Genomic DNA, 26,173 nt, shown 5'->3' with positions numbered 1-26,173 from the left:
TGTGAACCTACACTCAAGATTTTATATGTACGGAAGGGACGAGGGACAAAGCCAGGAATATATCAGCACTTTCTCGTATAATGATTTAGTCTTTCACTTATAATAAATAGTATGTACACAGTTATATATATATATATATATATATATATATATATATATATATCATATGTTTTAAAAATAACCCCCACGAACCACAAAAACTATTTTCTATAGGTCAAAATAGAACGAAAATCCTATATAATGGTATACCCTCCGGGACCTCCAATAAGCGCTAGGCCAAACGGAAATTTGACGCTATGGCAACGTTGTAGATAAACTGAATCATTTGCATTGCTTTACGAATAATATCAGTACTCGCCAGATGGCAGTTAATCCATTAGACGCAGACTAAATAGAAGTTGTACGATTAACAACAACCCATTCTCCAATCGAGAATGGAATGGCCCGTGAAGAATTCTGAAACATACGATTAGCCAATCAAGATGTTAGAAACCATTCCCAGATCCACCTAAAACAGCTGCTATGTCATTACTCATAAAAGTTCCATTTACTTTGTTAGATGTTGATACTAACCGTAGCTATTAACATCGGTACAAGTTTTATCATGTTCAAAGGGAAGTCATATTGTCAGTAATTTCTGTATATGTGTTTGTTTGTTTCTCTGTTAGCAAGTAAGGTTGTTTATTTTATTCATATACATAGCTTGAATAGTATGCTGTAGTCCATGGGGCACTAATTTTAGAGAATCAATATATCGCCTGTTTATTTCAAGAGTGAGATAACTCAAAAATCGCCCTTATTGATTTATGGGCAGAAAATGAAAGCTAATCTTAATGTCTATCTCTGTTAAAAATTTCACAGATGTGCTTCCAAAACTGGGCGCTAGAGAACACTTGTGTCGTTTCTTGCGCCAAGTTGTTTTCACCACGTTTCGAAATTTTCAAAAGCTTCTCCTGAAAAGTTAGGAATTTTGAGTTATGTCACTCTTGAAATAAATAGGCGATATATCCTTTCTGGGAGCGCCATTGGACAAAGTTCATTTTACTCGCATAAGAAAACACAAAGCATAAAAAGTAATGATACTATGTTTATTTTATCTTTTTTGTTTTAAACACAGTACACAGTAAGTGTGAAAGAGAGATATACACACATGTGTCTTTACTTTGGTACCTTTGGTTTTTTCTTTTACTTATGACATTACTCTAAGATTCTTTTGTTCACAGTGTTAAAAACAAACCATTGTTCACATATTCATTTACAATCACTTTGGTTTTATTCATTTACATTCCATGTTGCAATGATGTTAAAATATAAATCTCTATAATAAATAAATAATTTTATATCTCTGAACAACTCCATAAAACAAACTTCACATACAACTTTATTAAAAAAAAAAACAGATATTTTTAGTTAACTAAGAATGTCTCAGTTATATATATATTTGTTACATTAATTACTTTCTAAGAAAATACAAGTGAGGAACTAAAATTGTCAGCTGCGATGGTAACCTATTTGAGATTATTAGCAGCCTACTTGTTCATCAAAACCGTTGCATATTATTTAGCAGTTAGTTATTAAAAATGGTCAATGTTTTGGGAAACCTGTTTCTCCGCATCATAAACTCTGAATTTGCACATTTAGATCTCGAGCTGTAATATATTCTGGATTCCCACAATAGAATATTATTTTCCCAACAAATAAAAACGCAATAATTACAGACTTATAAGATTAACATGTAAAAAGTTTATCATACTGTTTCCCATAATTCACTTTCAACCACTAATATTAGATCACCGTGTTGGTAGAGGGAAAGGCAGAAGGAAAACTAGAAGGATTAGGATAGAATATCTAGATGCAGTCACGAAGAAGAGATCTTATCAAAATATAAAACAGCTCTCCCACCAGAGAGAAAAGTTTTAAAATTTCCATGTTGCCCACCAACCTATGGTTGAGGTGAACATGAAAAAAAAGAACACTAATATTCGTTTTTGCTGAGTGATTTTTCTAAATATCACACTTTATAAAGGATGACATCGAAAGTAAACGACTGGAAGTGAATTGGGGGTTGGCAAATGGGTGCAATAAATACAGTAATACAGAATGCAAGATGTTACATCGTGAATGGTTTTTACTTTAATCTGAATCTAGTATTTTGAGAGAATCCAGATATGCAAATCCAGTCTCAGTATACAGATTACATCCAGGTTTTATGAATTTGTATCCAATTTTTCTTACACAATTAGATTTCCACCCTTACTCATGTATGTTGAAAGTTATGTAAATGTGCAAATTCAGAACGAAGTTCCTGAACCTTACAACTCTCTCAAATTCTTAATTTTCCTAAATGTGTATATTAGGTCTCAGAGTCTACATTTACGAATAAAATCCAGGTTTCTTGTGTTTATATAACAAATTTCAATTGAACCGATCTTTTCTTCTAACCAGGCTGTTTCCTAAACATACACTGATGCTCTCTTATGTAACTTCTTAATGATGGAATTGCGCCACCACCTGAAAGACTATGGCAAACGCATGCATATCTATTGCTACCCAAATTACCGAGATAATGTATGATCTTAGGAAGTAACAATTGTTCTTTAGCAAGTAATAATTGTTCTTCCATTACTACGAAAAATTGCACATCTCCCTCCATACATAATAGTATATAGTATCGCTAAAAATATAGACGGTAACTATTATTTCAGAAATATTGACTATTAATGAATATGTTCCCTTGTAGCCAGAAATCAGCAGCATTTGAATACCATACTATGAAATGTCTTATTGCATTAAAACAGATCAAAAATCAAAAAATCTGTAATCAATGTATTACAACTTCATCGACATATTTTTTTCTTCTTTCGTAATCTAAGCTATCAATACATTGCATCATTCTGACACAGAAGCAACAGTAATATCAATACCAAAACAACTGGTAATATCCACCAGTAATATAAGGCCACTTCTTCTTCAAATTGAAAAAGGTATTTTTTTTTTTTTTATTTAAATTAATGTAGTGTTTCTGTGATGTATTTCGCCTTATTAATTTGTATAATTGTATATACTATTGGAGTTTGAAAGTACATATTATTATTAAATTTCTTACCCTTTGTTGAATTACCGTTGTCATTAAATATGGAAATAGATTACCATATGACTTAGAAATGCGAGATCAAAACCTAAAATATTATATAAAAGCAGGAAATAAAAGTAATTATACTGATTTCGTCATTAGTATTAATTACGATTGCGTATTTTCTTAACGTTACATTACCAATCTTGTTAAAAGTTGAAATGTTAATTTTTGTGGCGAATTGAGTCTGTGTCTAATAGAAGCCATATATGAAAAGGAAATTGAAAGAAATTAAGAGGAAAATATAATTAAAAGAAAGAAACAAAATTAGGAATTCAATATACACAATAGTGCACGATCAAAATTGCAACACAGCATTGACTATATAATAATATAGTTAATGACCTGATACGTTATCACAATGTGTCCATTCCCAATATGACGATTTATTGTTTATTATATCTAATAAGACACCGCAATTGATTGTCTGGCAGCCATATTGGATATCACTAACATATATAATCACTTTCGCCCCATCATCTGCATCGAATTCAGTCTTCTAAAGCGTAACTTTTCACTTTTATTTGTTTATTTATCTATGGATAAGTGATGCATTATCGATGGAAGAGTCCAAATAGACGAGAGTTCTTCTTTTTCTCGGTAGTGGAGCTAGAGTCGCTATCTTGGCTATGCTGCTCCCTTTCACGCTGTTCATGGGTGGTGAGTTTCTTCTTCATCTGTTCATCGAGTAGTAATTGCATGTCAACCTAGAAAATATAGAATATAGCGGTCAAATAGCTGTCTAATCTTTGGCATTTGAAATCTGCAATCTTTTTCATATACTATCTTGTCAGTAGCATTCATATTTTTTTAAGTATCACCATCATAGTGAACCAAACATTAATTTATTTTAATTATTTACTAAAGAATTATTTGTTTTTGTTGAGAAGCAAAATCTAGTAATAAGAAACGTCAAGTTTTAAATTAGCGTATGTGTTAATACTGATTCAAATTATAATATAATTGATATTCCTACATATATTGGCTATAATATATTGGTAAAATAAAAAATAATAATTTTATTTTATTTATTTATTTTTAATGCCAGGGGCTTCTGACATTTCATTCATCACTGACACTTCTTTATCATTGAGATAATATATAGACCTAGAGGTGCCCTAATGCGAGATCTTTGATGGTATCGAACTCGCAAAAATCGAATCGATCCGCCATATTGTGAAGGGAATAAGAGATAATGATAATGTGTATTTGTGTTATGTGTTGATTATCTTTGTTCTGAAGAGAAATTTATGCCGAATGAATAAACTTTCTTTGGTATTTCATAATATTTCAAAGGTAAGTTATTTTCTTTCCTTTAAGGTTTAAATAAATAATAAAACGTGATTGTGTACTTGTAATAATATTGGGTAAATAAGCATATGCATTGCATTTACACTGTCAAGAAGCTCGTAAAGACTACTACTTAGAGAATTGTCAAACTGTTATTAAGTTTGCTTATTTATTAAATTGTATGTTTATGAGTTGTTGGTAATTTTGCCAAAATTATAGAACCTACAAGTGTTCTGTGACACCTCGGCAAGGAAACTGTATGGTTGTGGAGGGAGTAGGCTTACTTTGCCTATGTTAAAAATTGCTAATGATGTCAATTACTGGGTAAAATAATCCTCACTCATTGTTAAAAGCAGCAATAGACATATCTCTCATACAAGTCGCGCGTTATAAATCGATATTCTGGACAAAAAAGTTATTTGTAAATGGGTTCACGTTCACTTTAGCAGACGGTTCTACCAAATTTTTACACAAATCTTACATTTTCAGGATAGATTAAAGCTTTGCATTTCTTTTAGCGGAGCATGCACTGAATTAGGAGCTCCATTACTAATTGTAGATTGAATTCAGGAGGGCTCTGTATAACAGTGTGTACGTTTGGCATAAACATTGGGCAAGGTTCTAGAATACATGCCCCCTCCCATTTAGCTGTAATAAAGACAGAAATCAACGTGCTCTGCGGGGCTCTAACCCGCCTCCACTCGCTGGCGCTCGCTCGGCAATACTCTGTGAATTAAAATTTAAACTTTGGTACAGAAAGGAACCAACCTTGCTACTAACCTATATGGAGGACTTGTGTTCTAGAACTCTCCCTTCCATAGCATTCGTGCCATTTAGTGGCCACCTAGCACAAGTTAGGGCTATTGTTTAAACTTGGGGAGACCAGCTTTTTCACCTACTTTTTTGCGATATTTTATCCCGATTCGGTTTCATTCCGGTCGTTGTATGGTTGCATACCTTAAATTAGGATGCATAGCATATGTAGTAGTAGTAGTAACAGGTTAGAAGGCCCGCAGGGGTTCGTTAGGTTCTGTTCTCGACATGAAATGGGCAATCACTACCACTTACCTTTATAGTTGGAACAGGTCCCATATTGCCTACATAAAATTCTGTACGATACTGTCTTGACTACTTGAACAGCAGTATCAACTCATGTCTCCTGTAAATTATAGAGGTCTCTTGTATTTTGCCATTCTTGGCCCCCCAATACTAAACATTTACCCAAGTTTGTGTTTTATGCACTGCAGATTTTAGGGAATGTTCTAAAACACAGGTCCCCCCATAAAGATTAATACCTAGGTTGGTTCCTTTCTTTACCAAAGTTTAAATTTCAATTCACAGAGTATTGCCGAGCGAGCGCCAGCGAGTGGAGGCGGGTTAGAGCCCCGCAGGGCACGTTGATTTTTGTCTTTGATACAGCTAAATGGGAGGGGGACCTGTATCCTAGAACCTTGGCGCTATGCAACCGAGTCTGAGCATAAGCGCAGCAAGGGGGCTCGAGAGGCAGCGAGAGGGTGCTTCCGTAGGGAGCAGGCGCGTCAGCGACAGAGGGTATACGCATAAACGAGGACAGTGGAAGAGGACACTTATACATACAATACTTTCACTATAACTAAAAATGCATTTCAATATGCTGTGCACTGCCAGTAATTACTTATATTCACACTTCCATTCCTTCACGAAAAATGTTTCACCTATCAATTTTCTATTTGGTAGAACCGTCTGCTTGAATAAAACCTTTATATTTCATGTACAGTATTATATATATGTTTGTATTTGTAGTATTTGTTAGTTAAAAATCACAGGATTTACGATTTACCTTCAAAAATAATAATTTCTGATTTAGTGTTGTAAAGCGTAGAACGGATAACGTAAAGGGTTGTTTCATTTGGTATTGTTACGGTAATTTTTAGGCACTTGTTCCAAATTTGCCATCCACAGATTTTCTTGACTTCACTTTTCTTTCATCTGCACCATTTGAGGGATTAAACTGAGTTAAATACCTCAAGAGCAGAGCACTGAAAAATATGACAAGTAATACAATATATGGCAGAGGCGTACATAACTAGCCCATCATATGTGTACCATTAGTAAGTGTAGTATTTTCTAAAATGGAAAGGACCAAAATATTACTTATTGGCAAGTTTCCCAGAGTTGTTGTGAAGTTCACGCACTTCTCACATACAGCATTGCCTATGGTTTTGTATTACAAATTAGAGAGCTCCCAACTGGGGGGTCCGCATCATTATTTATACATATAAACAATAGTGGGGGTTAAACACGTCTTACTCCGACTACTGTCACCCACTACACGCTTATAAGACATTTGAAGTCCTTCACACTTCGACAGAGTTGACAGTGTAAATCATAATAATGTAGCAGTTTTTTACTGTGTTGGAATATTTTTTCTTGAAGAACACTGGCAACACTGGTCGATCTTAACGCCACTACTGACTATGAAGCGAAACAGTAGGGCATCGTAGCTCAGTGGTAGAGTACTCTTAAAGGTAGGGTCCCTAGTTCAAATCATGTCCAATTCAAACTTGAGCTTTTAGTGGACAACAACGTGCTCTCAGGTTTCCTCCCACATTCTCATTCCACCAATTCTTTCATCATTCTCATTCACATCCTCAGAAAAAAACACCAGGTTTTTCCGGGTTGGACTCCTTGAAACCCACCTGGATTTTTGATATTTTGGTTAGTATATTATTGATACAACTAAGCTGATCTCATTGAAAGTGATTTTTACTAGATTTTGGGAAAATACATGAGTAAATAAAGCTGCATTTTCGAAAAAAAAAAAAAAAAAAGTGCTCGTAAAATATCCGTAATTGAACGCACAAAGTATCGGAAGTGAACTTCCAACTATAAAACCATTTATTTTACAAAACATAAATTTAATTTGGTGCTCAAAATCTCATGGCACCTCTATAGACGTAATTATAATTTTTATGTATTGATTTTTTTTTAAATATCAACACTATTGATTTTTGTTACATTGTTTCAGGCAACAAAAAAGTGGAAATCTCCAAACGTCCGATGTGTAGATTTTGAAGATCAGAGCATTCAGCGTGAGATTATTCAATCAAGCAAGTTAATTCCCAGACAAGACAATCGTAATATGGTGTTGGAGTCGTGTAACACAACTTTACCTACCTTAAAGCAGCCTTTCCATGGTGTTTCTAATGTTGATACGCAGTCACTTGACCCTTCTTGCAGTGGAACGGAGTTAACACCACGAAAAAAACTTTTCAAAAGGAAGTTGTTTGAAACAGAAACCAAATTTATGGAATCCAGGAAGAAGATGAAAGCATTGTACTTGAAGAATAAACGTCTTAGAGAAAAATATGCAAGTATTCAGGATATTGTGCACTGTCTTAGAGAGAAGTGTATGATAACAGAAGGTACTTTAGAAATGTTGTTAAAATCATTACCCCTCAGTGTTGAAGGTAATGCAGTGGTGAAGTCGCTCTTGAGTCCGTCGGGTAACAAAAAATTTGATCCGGCTCTCCGAAGTTTTGCGTTAACACTTGACTTCTATTCCCCAGCTGCATATGCGTCTGTTCGTAAAACATTTAACTGTGTGTTACCGCATCCACGGACTTTAAAAAAATGGTACTCTTCAGTGAGTGGAAATCCTGGACTATGTGAAGAAGCCTTCAATGCAATGAACGAAAAGGTGCAAATAACGAAACAACAGAACAAATGCATTCAAGTGTCATTAGTTGTAGATGATATGGCAATAAAACATGTCGAATTTACTGGAGAAGAATTGTCGGGTTACGTAGATTGCGGTACTGGGGTGAGTGATAAGACTGTGCCAGAAGCAAAAAACGCTGCGGTCTATATGGTTGTGGCTTTGAAGGATTCGTGTTAAATTCCTTGTGCATATTACTTCATAGATTCTTTCAATGGAAGTGAGCGTGCAAATATTACGCGTAAATGCGTCAACAGATTGTATGAAATAGAAGTTGAAGTTCAAGCATTAACATTTGATGGAGCTTCATCAAATTTCAGTGGTGCTCATGAAAGTAATGAAGCACTAACTGTTTATCCTTGTCATGTATGTACTGATAGAAGTAACGATAGCTATACATTGTAAGTCCTTTATTTTCTTGCTGATATAATATATTATAGGATGTTCGTGCTACTCACGAAATCACAGAAAAAAGAGCTTGTCCTTCACGTATATACCAATAGAAATGCTGGTACCAATGATGATAGCTATGCATTGTATATTTTTTTTTTTTTTTTTTTTTTTTTTTTTTTTTTTTTTTTTTTTTGCTGATATATGAATGCATTGTTTATTGAATGATCTGATTCAATTTCTTATGCTTTTCGAAATGATATTGCTAGTGTAAATTTTTCATTAACTGGTGACCTTGACATGTAGAATTCAAGAAAGGCTAATCAAGAATTTATTTTGGATTGTTAATATTACAAGGACTAACTATTTTTATACTTATTATTTAGCTATTTTCAGTTATTTTTTTCTTTAAATTGAAAGATTGTATGAAGTGTAGGTCAATCTTATGTAAAAAAAAATCAAATCTGATAGAAAGGAAGTGAGTAAAAAATTTTTAAAGCCTACTGACTGTCATGAAAACCGAAAGTGTTCATGGAAGCAAATATGTCGTATAAATTCAAAGTTCAAGGGTAAACCTATGTAACTTCTTAGGGCTCGAATTTTGTAAAAATCTGTTCATAGTACGCACCTGCATCACAAAATGAACCTACTGATCAAACGTAATGATTCTAGCTACGGTGGTTTTCGCTGCGCGTTGATCAGTGCGTAAATCCCCCAGGTACCCTTTGAGGCTTTGTAAAATCCGTCCTTAATGCGTCTGTACATTATAAAAGGAACTTAATGCCCAAATTTCATGGTTCTAGCATCAGTGGTTTTCTCTGTTTGTTGATCAGTGTGTAAATTCTGTCCACCCCTCCTTATTTACCTCCTTAGAGTTCGATTTTTTCAAAAATCCGTTTTCAGTACGCCTCTACATTATAAAATGAACATACTGTTCACATTTCATGCTTCTAGCTTAAGTACTTTTTGCTGGTGGTTGATCATTGAGTGAATGTGTCAACGAATCTGTATTTCGCTTTTATATGTTTAGATGTATATGGTTTATTGAACGCTTCATACAAAAATTGGTGTAAAGCATTAGAAAACGTCCCAATTGACAAAAGAGAAAAATGCTTTATTTGTGGGGTTCTTTCTGTGACTTTCTACATCATACACAGATGTAATATTTAAAGCTTTAACTTCACATTTATGACATTTGCTTGCTTTTATGAACGCTCATTAATAATCACTTTAATAGGCTAAAAAGGCCGATCTTTACGCATCCCCCTTTAAAGTGGAGAATATGTGGCAAGTATAAGACATTATAATCTGTTTTAAGAGCGACGACATTTCTGAATTCTTGTATTTCTAAGGCATTGTATATGTAAATGTACTCAAACCGAGATGAACAACTTAATAATGAATATAACCATTATGAAAAGTAAATTATGTATTCGTTTATTGATGTATATGAATTACTTCTATGAACCAAGTTTATGGAAATACATTTGCCAATTTAGCTTCATTCTAGTCGTTTTCATAGAAACAAAATGTAATTACAGTGAATCAATTGCTATGACAGTATTTAATCAGTAGTGAGTGTAGTAACTGAGATGAACGAAAAATTTGCGCAGCTTTGCCACTAATATAGCTCTGCTCATGAAAATCCTATGGAATGCATAACGTACTGTAATAGTGTACAGATATTGCAGAATCATGTATGGTACTCAATTTAGATTACTGCATTGTGTGTGAAAATAAGCATTGATTGCCAGCGGGTAAATCCTGGGTTCGTTATTCAAATATGTGAAAGTAACATTCAGTTTTCTAAGAGTAATCCTTATGGTTACGAGGAACCTAATTCCTGTCTTCACTCTCAATTATTACGTCATTATGTTGGGATTGGGCTTCGTAGTGTTTGTAAAGTTAAAAAGGCTGAAGTTGTCTCCGTGAGTTCCTTTTCTAAGACAATCTAATACAAGGTAGGAAATTTCAATAAAGGAAGGAGGGTATTACCTCATAGCGAGAGTGTGATTTTTGCCTACGAAATTCTTAAAATAGCAACGAATTCAGAGAAAGGCTACCTGCGACGGATGTAAATGTGCGATTATTTCTCATTTCTTAGTTTTTATATACAGATGGTGATCAGAGAAATGGAAACACCTCAACGAAATTGCAACTTATCAGATTAATATGGTGTCGGGCCACCTTTCACCTTCAGAACAGCCTTGATGCGACGTGGGATGGAGGCATAGAGGTCGTGAATGGTAGCAAGTTGAATTTTACACCATTCCTCGTGCAGGGCATCGGCCAGTTCTGTGAGAGAGGTTGAAGGTGGAAATGGTCGTCGGAGTCGTGTTTCCAAGACGGACCACAGATGTTCAATTATGTTAAGATCTGGGGATTGGGCGGACCAGGGGAGGTGTTGAACTTCATTCCGATGCTCCTCAAACCACGCTGCAACAACACCAGCTGTGTGAATGGGTGCATTATCATCCTGGAATATGGCGTCATTGTCCGGGAACAACATCCGGACCATGGGATGCAAGTGGTCTCCTAAAATTGCGACATAATCGTTGGCAGTGATTCGTCCGCTAAGTGTGACCCCAATGAAAACCATGACATGGCGGCCCACAGCATCACCGAGCCGCCGCCATGTTTCACAGTTGGGCGGAGACACTGCAGATCATAAGCTTCTTTGGGCGTTCTCCACACATAAACACGGCTCGTGGTTGGGAATAGGGTGAAGGACGACTCATCCGTCTATGTCACACGTTTCCAGTCCTTAACGGTCCAAGTTGCATGGTCGCGGCACCATTTGCGGCGTGCGAAAGCGTTATGGTCCTTGATGAGCGGTTTGGCCCGTGCAACATGATCCCGTAAATTCATGTCATGTAATTCGCGGCGGACTGTGATTGTCGAAACAGGGTGGGGGAGGTGCTGATTGAGTTCCTCCGTCACTTGCTCCGCAGTGGCTCGACGGTTCTGCGTGACAATGCGCTTTAATAGGCGGCGTGACCTGTCGCTCATGATTTTCTTACGCCCACTGTTCCGCTTCCCCGATGTGGTTTTCTTGTCTGTTGTGTAGGCCGTCATCACCTTCGAGACTGTCCCACGCGACACACCTAACACAGTAGCCACTGCCGTCACACTCACTCACATAACCGCGCACCAACAACTTGCCCTCTTTGAAAATCTGAGAGGTCTCCCATTTTACACTACCTCCGTCTGCTGCAGCCACTGTACACTGCTGTTCCACTGCGCCTGACGTAGTATGGAGACCGACCTAACAAACCACCACCAGCGGTCCGGCGCTGCGGGCGCCACGACACCACTGCCAACCCATACATCTGACGCGTTGCCAACTACAGGTGTTTCCATTTTTCTGATCATCTGTATATCCCGGATCGGAAAATAACCACCTTTGCTCGCTTCGCATACAGACTTAGGATACTCTATTTCTTTTTTTCACACTGAATCCGAGTGTCCATGATTTTCTCTGTTTGAAGTGAGATGGCCTTACCGTATTACGCGCCTCTCGCTACAGTAATTCTTCCAGTAAGTAGTCCATGGATTCAGTCCTCAAAACTTTCAATGTTTAGCACGGGGGCGCAAATTACTGCATGTTTATGCATTTAATGTTCAAAACTTACTACGTATTAGGGCAGATTTTATAGCGTTTAATGTTGTGTACAATAGTCTTCTACGTGAAATGTTTTATTAATTCAGCATTTGAATCGTTTATTTTATGGAACAACGTTAACTCCAGAGACCACATTTAGGTGATTTTTCAATTAAATGTAATGAACCGTCTTCGGGAGAATATTGAGGCACGTTCATATAGAAACCTATCTTTTATTTATGAAAGAACGTAACTACATTTTTGTCAGAAAGTTAGTTATGAGTTTCAGATCATTATCCTGGTAAAAAAATTGATTCTGTTTAAAATTATTTTTCTCTCCTGAAAAAGCTTTGTCTCTGGAGTTTTTGTTTCATAAATTAGCGATTCGAACACAAAATCAGAGGACTGAATTAAAAACACATTAAGGAGGTGTTGAACACAATATTAAACGCTGTGAGTTTGCTTTGAAAAAAAAAAGGGAAAGTTTTGAACATTAAATGCAGAAACATGCAATAATATACCCCCTCTCCGAGATGTTCAGGTTTTTTTTTTTTTTTTTTTTTTTTGTATGAACTACTTAGGAGAGTAATTACTGCACCGAGACACTCCTACCTTATTTAGTTTCTTAGATTTAAAGGAAGGTCCACACTGGAAGTGAGTCACTTACCATTCTGCTCACAAGAGTTTGGACATCGCTTGATTTCCTGTTGAACGGATTTTCCATATCCTTCCCACTCCCCTCACCTCATGACTCGAGATTGGGCATGTTGAAGGACGCAATTTTCCTAACATATAACTTCCTACCACTACACCGGTGTTAAGACAAAAAAGATTCGGCCATTTGCTTTGTCATTCTAGCAAACCGTGTTCACTAACATGTTCATCGATGCATATATTCTTCATAGGACCACTTTGAAGAATATGTGCAACATAATGTTCAACATTTTGAACACATGATATACAGGAACGATTCCTTGTAAATTTACAATATGTATTGAGTTGACATCCATTTGCCAACCTTTCTTATGTTTCATTATGTTGTACAATAAATAAATAAATATCAACGGATTTCAGTACTGTTTGTTTTGCCGCACACAGTAGAACAAGATGTTAAAGTTTGTGACGTTTGGTTACAATGAAGCCTACTTTACATTTTTTTAAAGAATAGATTTTACAATTGATTGCAGTAAAAACAATATTGAAAAGGTATTGAACATATATATTACCGTCCTATGAAAACGTCTGACAATCATTAAAAGAAACGATATGGACGCCGAGTAGCCAAGCATGGACATTGTGAGTAGCAATGATTTGTACGACAATGTATGTTTTGCATGAAGTTATAAAACATAAAATTTCGAACAACAAATAGTTACAAATGTACTGAAAGAAGTTTATTTACTGTGGTAAATTTCTTAAGAATATAATAATCAATAACCGATATTAAAACTTCACATTGTTTGTTAGAATATTTGGCGCTGCAATATCACAGATATTTGCTCTATGCTTACTTTCAAAATAGTTATCATAGTATGAATGCACAGAGATAAAGATGGAATAAGAACTAAAGTCAAATTAGCAATACAAACTGATCAGTCATTAGAAGAATCATTGTTACGAGGTGGATCCGGTGACAGAGAACGTTCCTGGTTTTCACATAATACGCACGCACAAGCCTTTGTGTGACACATACACGTGGACACTCGTCTGTTCTAAACGTTTTGGTCTCTGTGCAAGAACAGCTAACCATTTCCAATATTTCTTAAGTAGTATTTTCTGTTGTCCATTTTATTTGGGCCACTCACCACTTGTACATTAACACTAAAGATGCATTTCTTGATTCTAAATGTTTCACTGCTTTTCCTGCGATGATTTCTTTTTGGACTATAGCTCTAGTCAATATATCCTACAACTCTAGGAAAACTAGCCATTTGATGAAATTGAACTTGAACTGTCCTCAAACAATCAGGAATGGGGAATCAATCACATATATCAGGCGACGAGCAAAGACAAAGACTGGTGATACTTTCCTCACAAGCTGGCAAATTGTTGGGTGGTTCATGAAATTGGTTATCTTCAATGTGTATCTGTAAAACAAGCACAGAAATACGTTACATAAAAAATTCAGGAATATTCTTTTTGGAATCTTGTTTGCTAATTTAGCAACTTCAAAATTTATTCAGATGATAAAACTGAAAATTATTCAGATGCACCTTTCCCGTGAGAAACGACGCTACCTATAATTATGGCAAGTCACATTTGTGTTTACTTTGGATTCTAGGAATGAGTAGATGAAAAATGGTAAAAGATTAGCTAATTTTTAATAAAATCCCTTTTGGAGCAGTTTCAATTTACAACTCTAATTTACAGTTTTTTGTTTATTATCTGTAAAATAAATTAAATTAATCAGAAAATGAAAATTATAACTAAGTTTCTTAGATTATGTTATTTTGCATCAAATGCTGTAGCTGAGACTCACCTACATAATTTTATCAATTATCAATTATGAAGATGCAATGGGAGAGTAGGAAGGAATACCTACGTGTATATTATTTTCTTTAACAACTTGTATAGTTTTTTATCTTGTTGAAAATCATTGAACCATGAATAAATTGATTTAATCTGTTATTTTTGTTCTGAACTAATTTCTAAAAGTATGATATAAATTAATTACGAAAGTGACTTTCATATTAACAAACAGTATTGCGAATTATGCGGTTGATTCATCAGAGATAAAGTTTGATATCTAGCACTGAATCGTGGTTTCCAGCTGCAAAAGTTTCAAGAAAGGAAAAGAGCAATTATGGAAAAGATTAAAATATTGATTATTAGGAAAAATAAGACAAAGATAACAGTATAAACCCTTTTTGTATAATTCGCCATTAAAATAAAATCACATAATCGCTGGTACCTACTGTTTATGTGACAAAATTTTGCTGTGAAATGTTCAACACCATTAAATAATCGAAATTGCATCGTGTGTTTGGTGATGTAACATTTTATTGGGGACTACAAAGCTTTATATTTTCTATTATACGAAGTGTAACCCAGTATACAGCGTGTATCAAAAAGAATCATCCGGTTTTAAACAATAATATCTATTCTGTCTTTTCAGAGATGTGAGTGAACAACGTACTTTTGGAAAGAGGAACGTATCTAGTTGTACATGGTTTTCGCTAGGTAGCAGCACTGTGGTTGAGTGAACGCCCACTACGGTTCTGGTTAAAATGGCATCTGGAAAACAGAAATCGTTTTGTGTACTACGTTTTGCGGAGTGCAAGTCAGAGATAACTGTTCAGCATGACTTTCGTACTAAGTATGGTGTGGATCCTCCTACTGCACAGAGCATTAGACGATGCCATGAACAATTCCGAACAACAGGTTGTTTGTGTAAGGGAAAATCATCGGGACGTCCTCGAGTGCCCGACGCAGACGTGGAGCGCGTCCGTCAATGTTTTACACACAGTCCGCAGAAATCCGTTCGTCGTGAAGCTCGACAGCTCAACATGTTCTCGATGTCCGTCTGGCGTGTGTTGCGTCGTCGTTTACACATGAAACCATACAGAATTCAGCTACTGCAAGCTCTTTGTGGAGGTGACAAAGAGCGACGTATGGAGTTTTGTAATTTCATTCTTGGCAAGATTGCAGAGGACGACAGTTTTGTTCAACGCTTAGTGTTTAGTGACGATGCAACATGCATTTGAATGGAAATGTGAACCGCCATAATGTGCGAATATGGGGAACGGAACACCCACATGAAGTTGTAAAACGTGAGAGGGACTCGCCAAAAGTTAATGTGTTTTGTGCAGTTTCCCGAAAAAAGGTGCACGGTCCATTCTTCTTTGCCGAGAACGCTGTGACGGAAATAACCTACTTTGATATGCTTCAGTACTATTTTTTCCCACAGTTGGAGACTGATTCGAATGATTTCATCTATCAACAGGATGGGGCACCGCCACACTGTCATGGGAAAGTGCGGGGATTTTTAAATCGAATGATTCCACAACGATGGATCGGTCGCACTGGACCAAATGATGCAGCGTTAAATTACTGGCCTCCAAGGTCACCTGACCTTATGTATGTGATTATTTTTTGTGGGGGTTTATAAAAGACTCCGTTTATGTGCCTCCGTTACCAAGCACATTGAATGAACTGCGACATCGCATAACAGCAGCTGTGGAAGCTGTAACTGAAGACATGCTAGCTGCAGTTTGGGACGAATTTGAACACTGCATGGACATATGCCGTGCATCTCACGGGGAGCACATTGAACACCTATGGACAGGCGCAATAAAAACTTTTTGAGTTTCACTGTCATGCAAAACAAAAACTATTTGTATATGTTTATTAGTTTCAGAAATACAGACTTGCCAAAGTGGATGAATCTTTTTGATACACCCTTATAATAGTATGGTCTGAAAATAATGAAAGAGAATCATGATTTTACTACTGGTAATATTGAGCAATAAAATATTAAACTAGTTTTTGAAGAAAACATAGTGAAAATGGCAAACTACACTTTTAAATTCATATGTTATGTGCTTCAAAGAAAATAGCGCCTACCTGATAGTTCCCATTCACATAGAATCTTAAAATCATGAGTACTTTCAGAATTGCTGGTAGTGAACGTTCCCCACAAAATAGTATTTTCTAAATCGTCTCCCAGTAATGGAAAAATTTGTCTCAGAAATATTACTTTCGAAAACCTGAAACTAGAAAAGAATTTAGTTTAAAACGAAAACCTGAAACGAGAAAAGAATACAGTTTGAAACTAAAACCAAAATCGACACACTTTCTGTAATAAACCTATTATCAACAGAAATAAAACCTAACCTAAACATTTCTAGTTAATACTTGAAAATCAAATGAGCGTGTTAGCGGACTTTAAAGGTGGAAGACAGGCCATGACCAGTTTGGAGAAGGAAAATAAGTGTGGTGTTAGTAGTTAGGTTAGGTTACTGTCGTTTTATTTCATACTTCAAAATGAAATTCTACATAGAAGTCATGCTAGAGAAATGACTAGGGCGAATATATGAACAATGGAAGCGAGACCGGTTTTTGAGTACATGAACCTTTGTACAATACACATGTGCAGGAAACATGCTACAGAAATAACCAGGCGCGGAGATATGGACAACCGAATAGGCCTTTATGTCCGCACCTCATAATTTCCGTAACATTGTTCCTACACAGGTGTATTCTGTGAAGGTCCCTGTATCTCTGCTGAAAATTTCATTAAAAACGAGGAATATCACAATGGTAAATGACACTCAAGACGAGCAGCGTATATGTGACGTACAAGAGAATGGAGCAAAACATAGCTTCAAAAACTACCAACCGTCACTGACGCGCCTGCTCCCTTCGGACGTAGCCCCGTGCTACAGAGCGGGGCCATTAGTTTCGCCCTGCTCTGACTCGTTTATATAGCATTCCTGCTTTTTAAAGGCTATATAACACAAATTAATTTTCAATTTTTGAACTGTCGTTTCTACGGCATGTCTGCACAAGGTATGTCATATAATGTTTAAGTCCCCCCAAAGTTAATCTATACATATGAATGCAATTCCCTCCATAAGAAACAATGGAGTATGTTTAGTACAAGGGGTCCAGAAGCACGTAAAAACACAAAATTTATAGGAGAAATGAATGATGCAAGTACTTAGACGCAAGTACAAGTACTTAGTACAAAATCTAACCTAACCTAACATAAACTATCCTAATAGTCGAAATAAGCGAAATTCCATCATTTTTTGGAAAATTATACAGGACCATTACACTAATATAACACAAACTAAACTAACCTAACCTAAACTAACCTAACCTATCCTAAACTAACCGAATGTGAACAGAAATAACCAAAATTGTAACATTTTTTAGAGAAAAGAGCTGAACCCATTCTGCTAAACATAGGCCGAAACAATTTACAAGATCCATTTCCAGACCAACAGAAGTCATAATTAATGAATTCAAACATGTATACTTAATCCGGAATAGTACCAAATTTTGAAAATTTTACATTGTGTACAATTAATGCCTGCCTAACCTAATCTTGTGTCTACTTCGGTAGCAAATCGTAAACATCTTACATTTTATGTAATTAGTGTCTGCTTCCGATTTGCATTATACTTTTTGGCTAAAGACAACAAAACACTACCTTCTTAATCTAATGATACGAACGTGCCGATATAGTGAGATACAAGTTGAGCACGTAAATAATTTCCTTCTGCCAATTTAATTTTACACAAACACAAACCAGTATCAACTATAAAAGTTGTTTACACAAGTAATGAATTTTGGTAATAGACTATATATAAAGTCTACTTCCCTTTCTATTCATGTTCCTTGGTTCCTGAGTTGCATGATTTTCTGTCTTAACCTTGTGCAGCACCCATGCGTGTGGTTCTTATGTTATTGTATCTTGCACTAGATGTATTACAAGGATCTGCTGTGAAAATTAAGTTATCCTAACCTAAACCGCCCTAATCTATTTTGTTATTGCAGTTAATTTTTAAAATAATATGTAGTTATTGTGTTAAGAAGTTTGCTGTAAACTTGAAACTATAAATTATATTTGGGATTTTTTTAGACATAGGCTAAATGAAAATTATGATTAGAGCAATTTAAACATAGTATACAACGCCATGAAGTGAACGTTTCTTGGTTCAAAAAGTGTGACGAAAAAGTTAAAATGAAAGGACCAAAGAGAGAAGTACCCAACGAGAATAGGTTCTACGATCCATAGAGAATACAACTGTAAAAATAGCCAGAAAAGTAAAGGAAAATGAGTGAAACTACTCATACTTAGTGTGTGGACTGAATATATGTAATTTTTGTCACTATGTTACTGTTATTAAATTAGCACAAAAGTTAAAATCAAGACTCATAGTTGACTTACCTGTATCTCTCAAAGAATTGATTATCGTTATACAGTTCCAGTGGATTTTCCATGTGCCTCGTATGTCTTGACGCATCATTAGTCATCGCAAAGTAATATTTTTTTATATTTGTTCTTCCACATTCAACAAAATCCATGCGAGAAAATGAATGACTATACTGTTAAAGAACTCAAGGAAGCTTAAGATGGTCGATACCTTGACCTATCTAATCCTTGTACATTGTATACAAATAGACTTCGATATGTGCGTTTTCTTTGTTTACATATATCAGCTGACTGTAAATTGCGGAATACGCCATCTTGTGAAGGGATATCTCGAATCGAACGCTACAATCGAGAGTTCGCTCGAATCAACACTGCGACATAGGGAAGGGCACCTCTAGGTCTATATATTATCTCAATGTTCTTTATCTTGATTTGTTCTTTGGGTGTATCGTATTCAAGTTGTACTGCTCCACTAAAGTGAATCTGTACACTTGTTATGTCAATATCATTTAGTATTGTATGGTGATATTCTGTCAGTATCATTTAGTATTTTATGTTGGTGTTCTAGTTTATTTCATTTACTTTCATGTTTTAACTGTTTAATTTTATTATAATTTATACCAAGGAGTTAGCTTTTTCCTTAATAATCTTGTTTGAAAATTTGGGTGATTCGTGTATAACCGTTGCACATGAATAAGAAGAGGAAGAAATATATAATATAATTTATATACTCGAAATTTTTCAATCAAATGGAAAGGTGTAATAATTTCATGAAGTTTAAATTTACGGAATAATCCGTATTTTAGTGTTTTTCGTTTTACAAAGGAAAAGGGACCAGAACTAAATACAAATCTTTATAATATTCTTCAAAGAGCTTCGTAAGTAAAAATAATATAAATCTAAGCAGCTTAACAACGATATTTTTACTTTCAGTTTATGTACTTAATTTGGTATTTCGGAAGGAGAAGAAACCAAATAATCATGTTTAGCTAATTATTGGAATCTTTTTCAGGAGGTGACTATCTAGGAAGAGACTATCTATTTCTTTCTTGTCTAACACACAAAATATCCATCTTAATTTTGCCTAATACTGGGATACTTATTTTATTTTTGTTTAACATGTGGCTTTTTTATTATTTTTGCCTAACGTAAAGAATATCTATTTAATTTTTGTCTAACATGAGGAATATGTAGCTTATTTTTGGGTTAAATTCCAAAGTTGGGCGTCCGTTTCCAGCAAATTTTTTAAAATTTATTGGAAAGGTATGGGTAATTTGATCGTTTGTGTGCTTGATAATGTACAAGAGTCTCGAAAAATCTGTTTATTTGTTATATATAAGCGGTTATAAACATGGGACTATACGGCGAGCGGAGGGAACTACTTGGCGCAAGGTAACCGAACAGTTGCATTGTGGGAAAGAAACGAGCATTTATGTTATCAACATGGCGAATGTACAAGGGCAATGAACTAACAGTTTTAACATTTGTGAAGCAATACGTTGATAACGAGGAAAATCTTTTAAAAGTTTCTGAAGAGCACGGATTAATGAACCTAATAACAAATTGCAGAAAGTGTGGAAATGAGATAACAGCGAAAAAACGTGGCGAAAGCGGACGCCCAACTTCGGAATAAATGCCTTATTTTTGTCTAACGAAGGACATATCTCTATCACTTTCGTCTAACATGATAGAGGTATGCTTTTTATTTTTGTGCTTTTTACCGTGTGAGTGAACAGTATTCCAGTTTACACAAAAAAAAAAAAAAAAAGTTTTCTTTACAACGCATAAGGCAGTTTAGTTTTCACATGAAGAAATAGTCTTATAAAAATTCAATTATATTATTTCTTTTTCGTTTCTCTTATTGTTTTCATAATTTCTTCTGACATTTAAAATACAGTTCGCCCTGGAAGTATAATCTCATAACAGACATACATTTATGTGTCTGTTTCAATGTGTTCTACGATAACTTTTTTTTTTTTTTTTTTTTTAATTTATCCGATTTTAATAAGATCTAGCGTTTAATTTCTTTGAATTTTACCAACTCGATTATTGCTTGGGATCGAAATTGGTCAAGAATATCGGAATAAAAGAGAGTAAATTCAACACCAACTTATAAGTTTGCGCATAATCATAATAGATATCTTGTTACAATAATTTGCGTAAAAATTATTTGACTTTGATTAAACACGACATATAGTTTCTTTGAAGGTTCTTCAACAACACCGACAACGTTTGAGAGGTGATTTCTGACACCAAGATAAGACAAAAAGTATAGACCAACCTGGGTGCACAAATGCTTTCTTTTGGAGTTATGGACTGCCGAAAACATGAAAAAATGAACTTTAAAGGTCTATAGCTCCAATACTATGGGACCTACCGTAGTCGCGTCAAGACTTTAGGAACTAGTTTGTGTCTATCCAAATATCCATGTTTCAGAATCCTGCAGTACTTCCACAACAATTTTTATTGAGGTAGTTGGTGAATACTTCAAATTGTATGCCCGTAGCTAAACTCTCTATAAAAATTGTTGTCGAAGTACCGCAGGATTCTGAAACATGTATGTTTGGACAGTGCACATATTAGTTCCTCAGTGAATTCTTGACGCGACTACGGTAGGTCCCATAGTATTGGAGCTATAGACCTATAGACCTTCATTTTTTCATGTTTTTGGCAGCCTATAACTCCGAAATCACGGATTTCTGCACACAGATTGGTCTGTACTTTTTGTTTTATCTTGGTGTCAGGAATCATCTCCCAAACGTTGTCGGTGTTGTTTAGAAACACCATATATATTTTATTTTCCCTTGCCTTAGCTGAAAGCAGAATTTTATCAAGAGGGGGTTTCAAGCATCGAAGCTCATGTTGTTTCAGGACACTTGCGATTTTTGTATATGTATCTTAATATGAAAAATGTTAATTTTATCATAATATCTTATTTTGAAGAAGGAGTGGAAACCCGGTAGCCACTGGTTCAGAACTTTCAGGAGTTGAAGGTAACAAAACCATTTTAAGAGAAACATAGCCTAAATACATTACCTGCCACTGCTCGAGTTGCTGACTAAGTTCCACCTTTTGCTGAATGGCTTCCATGAGCTGGCTATTGACTTGAAGAACATCAATTCTCGTTCGAGCCAACTCAATTTCTGCTGCATTCTTCCTTTGCACAGCCTTATCTCTCACTTCCCACGCTTTCTTCACAATCTCATCCTTGGCCAGGTGAGAATTATTAAGATCGTTGCGTAGGGTATCTCGCTCCTCTTCCACCGCACGGAGCTCAGCGTCTCGAATAGTCAGCTGGAAAATAAAATACAAGTGAGGATTAAGAAATACACTTCAAGTAAATAAATAAACAAATAAAATACTTGATATACGGACAAATGTACGTGCTGCAGGAAACCTGAAACCTCGACATACAATTTTTAAAAGCATTTAATGAGAATTCCACACACAACCTGAATCTGCCTAATTGTTAAGATGGAAGAATGACTATTTTGGTATTAACACAATGAAACCCAAGCCCAAGATAGATTCTAGTGGCGTTAAATGTTCGCGCCTCCCATGTCCTAGTACAACTGGAGGATCCGTTTCTTAATGTCTTAGATCATATCCACGACTCTGAGTCGGGTTTAAGTGACATGGAAATGTTCATAGTTCCTTTCTCTTTGGCGTGTGTGATCGATACTCACAGTTGCGAAGGACGTTGTGTTAGACCAAAAAGCCTCACCATCTGCTGCATCACAAAATAGACTTCTTGGGAGGTATTGGCCAGACAAAATATCAGAGTCCGTAAAGGAAGTTATGATAAATCAAAGCATTCTGTTGGCAAAGCTCCTAGAAAAGAACCTTGCTGGTAGACCCTAGATTATACAATGCATTTCACTTGCCAGAATGCTTGAAATTACCACACAAAGACTAATTACATGTAAGGATGTTTTACATGTTGACGCAGGATTTTTTTGTTTGTTTGTTTGTTTGTTTTCAAATGATAATTTAGTGCTTTTTTGAAATAAATTTCTGAATTACAAGATATTGGCGTTTCAATTTAATTCTTATTTATTAAGATACCCTTTGAGAGCCTACTTTCAGAATGTAACAAGTGCTTTTAGCTGTAATCATTACATTTATACCAAAAATGATTTAAAATAGGCCTAAAACACTGGGTTTCAAGACTGACTGGTGAATAAACATTTGGGTCTGGAAGTGTTAATAATCTTAGATTGACTAACGTAAGAAAATTCTCTGTACGCTTAGCAGAGAGGTAACATAGTTTTCTGAAGCTTACCAAAGACATATCTAAATTGTTCTCAACATCCTAAGTTCTTGACAAGTAGATATTAAAGGAGGTGTAAATATCATGTTTGCAGGACATTGTACACTTGTACCTCATTTAACACCAAATCAATATATTTCTAACAGCATAAGATTTAAAAAAAAATGCTTAATGTCCATTTTAAACACCGAGGCTATAGGAAGTATGAACCTATGGCTTAATTTGGAATCCGAATCACATATTCTTCCATCGGAGACCAAACTCAAGTATCACGCACTGAAGGTGAGAATGCTAAAAGTGTAACAAGACAAGGTGTTACAGTTTTTTTTTTTTTAATACTCTGGATATACTTTCGATCGTGTATAGACCATTATCTAACAACAGTGGAAAAATTAGAGTAAAAATAGCAATTACTGTAGAAACAACCATTAATATGTGTAAGATAATACAATAGTTTTGTTACTTTCTATCTTTTTTTCTCTCTCTCTCTCTGTGTTCATACAATCAAAGCAAAATTCTTCTTCACTTCTAGATAAGCTTTAGCGATGGAATTCTCGTCCAAAAGGAAAACTTTATTTTATTTATTTATTTATTTATTTATTTATTTTGTTTGAGGCTAACTGTACAGAATTATTTATCTGGAAAATCAATACAACAATAATGATGCACATAGAAAATTTTATCTTTACAATTCTCTAAAATATTGACTACAATACTGTTTAGTTTTCAGTCAGCTTCAGCGAATACTGAAGTAATCGGTAAAGCATAAAAGTACCGAACTCAAACTAACATTCTAAACTCAGCTAAGAGAGGTAAATATATAGGAAAAGTTGTAAACACGTTATGTAATGTATGTTTTATGCTTGTTAGTTCAAAACGCATTTCTAAACGTAACGTAAACATCAGGGCAAAAAACCTACATGTAAACCACATCTAGTATTTTTAAATAGTTAAAGCTGCGCAAAAATAATTTAATTAAATCAAGTCATCAAGGTTTTACATTTTTTTTCTGAAACTTATTTTAATAAAGTACATAAAAACATAAACATTGAGCCGTGGAATTTGCTCTATACTAAGGAATACACGATGATTTGCATACACAGTTTTGTAACACCTTTTCCAGAATATGCTATCTGAAGCTAGGTTAATTTATTTGGTTAACTAGTTAAGAACAATTTTGAACTGACAAATGTAAATATATTTTTATTATACTACTGTGTACGAGTGCTGTTTCGTAACCAAATATAGAATTATCTTTGCACTAACTACTCTCGTCTTTCTGTAGACAACAACTACGTCTCAATTCTATAAGGAATTCATTATTAAGGCTTTTGCAGGAATAAAGGATGCAAACCAGCATTTAACCTCCTCCACATATAGACAACTTTTAATCAGATTATCCTTTTAACTTTAGTAAGAAACATAAGCTTGTTAGCAGCTTTTCTTCTTTACTATCTATTTTTACCTCACTTCATCTATATTTACGTATTTAAAGAAAGCAATTGACGCATTTTAATACTATTTAAAAAGTAATAATATGGATCTACCTTGTTCTACCTTGCATCTACTTTGGATCCACCTTGCATTTTTAAGAGTTTCCTTAACAGTTTCAGTTACTTATACCGTGACCTTCCTCAACAGATGAAGTCATTCACGTTAAGATCAAATCGTTTTATGAAGAATCTTTTGAGTGTATGAAGATTTTTCCTTCTAAAATTGAAATTATTGTTTTCGTACAAAAGATTTTTTGCAGAGATTACTTGATGAAAGAATGGAGATTCTATAAATTTTCTAAAATTATAAACTGTCATACTTGGGCAATATTTTTTTTCTTAATAATTTTATATAGCCTATAACATATAATATCTATACAAAATTAAGGAAAAAATTAGTAATTTTGCGTGTCCAGGAAAACCCTTAAAGACACAGTAAACAAGATATCCATACTTTCACTTAATCTAGATATTTTGGAAAGCTTAACCGATATGAAGAATACATTAGTGTAGTTTCAATGAATTGCCTATAGCTGCCAATGGTTACTAGCAAATGAATAAAAACTGTAATGAAATAAATAAATAAATAAATAAAAATCCAGGCGAAAGTGGACACCTACCTTGCTTGTAAGCTCCATGACTGCCTCATCCCTCTTCTTGAGTTCGTCCTTTTGACGATCAAGTTGCCTTGTGGTCTGGTGAAGGGTTTCGCGTGTTTGGTGCACCTCCTTCTCCAGCTCAAGTCGATCACTGGGTAGACTTCCACAAGTGGGACAACAGCCCTGTGCTTCACGTCGAAGGATATCGTGCACAAGTCCCGACAATTCTTGGACGATACTTGTTAATAGGCCGACCTATAAAAGCAAAATCAGAAGTCAATAAAAATAAATTATTGATAGTATTTTTGTAATGCTCATCTCATAGAAATAATTTAATTCCTAATATGAATTAATGTCCAGAATTCATAGCTGTCTCTAACCCTCTACTACTATATATAAGAGTACATTCATATATTATTTCAAATAATTAATTATATCAGGTAAATTATCAACTATCAACAATGTGACTACGTACTTTGATGATAACAAAAATACAAAATACCAAATTTAAAATTTAGTAGATCCTTCACAAATAATAATAATAATAATAATAATAATAATAATAATAATAATAATAATAATAATAATAATAATAATAATAATAATAATAATAATAATAACAGAATTAATCTAAATTCCCCTGAATTTTCTTTTGCGCTCAGAACTACTGTTAGTCATATTTCAATATCAAGACTGAGAATAATTTAGAGCATATTAAGGGCATTAAACTGCCTACTGGTAGTAATATAAGTCTAACATAAAAATATGTAAACAAAGATGGTAAACTGGTAGCAATACAAGTTTAAGTTTAACCTAAAAA

General features: G+C 34.9%; 2 protein-coding genes and 1 long non-coding RNA gene across 3 annotated transcripts in view; 1 reads left to right on the top strand and 2 right to left on the bottom strand.

Annotated features, from left to right (window-relative positions):
• Window positions 1-1,067: 1,067 nt before the first annotated feature.
• LOC145676981 (bicaudal D-related protein homolog) overlaps window positions 1,068-26,173 on the bottom strand; it is a gene marked incomplete at its 5' end in the record, with an annotated part of 46,034 nt that continues 20,928 nt past the window's right edge. The window contains 3 exons of the mRNA XM_081747701.1: window positions 1,068-3,840; window positions 22,028-22,285; window positions 25,375-25,608. Coding sequence (XP_081603827.1) covers window positions 3,688-3,840; window positions 22,028-22,285; window positions 25,375-25,608 — 645 coding nt within the window. The remainder of the gene's footprint in view (window positions 3,841-22,027; window positions 22,286-25,374; window positions 25,609-26,173) is intronic.
• Window positions 3,877-13,179, top strand: LOC145676982 (uncharacterized). The gene is made up of 2 exons (XM_081747702.1): window positions 3,877-4,429; window positions 7,431-13,179. The coding sequence occupies exons 1-2, from the start codon at window positions 4,391-4,393 to the stop codon at window positions 8,298-8,300; spliced, it is 909 nt and encodes a 302-aa protein (XP_081603828.1). The 5' UTR covers window positions 3,877-4,390; the 3' UTR covers window positions 8,301-13,179.
• LOC145676983 (uncharacterized) lies at window positions 13,314-19,297 on the bottom strand. Its single transcript, XR_014129574.1, has 3 exons — window positions 19,007-19,297; window positions 16,675-16,817; window positions 13,314-14,198 (listed from the first exon to the last, which is right to left on the bottom strand). It is a non-coding gene; the product is annotated as an uncharacterized LOC145676983 (long non-coding RNA).

Source organism: Thermobia domestica, unplaced genomic scaffold (genome assembly GCF_964235325.1).
Source record: "Thermobia domestica unplaced genomic scaffold, izTheDome1.hap1.1 HAP1_SCAFFOLD_491, whole genome shotgun sequence".
In the NCBI taxonomy this organism is placed as follows: domain Eukaryota; kingdom Metazoa; phylum Arthropoda; class Insecta; order Zygentoma; family Lepismatidae; genus Thermobia; species Thermobia domestica.
This window is presented reverse-complemented; position numbering and strand designations above follow the sequence as displayed.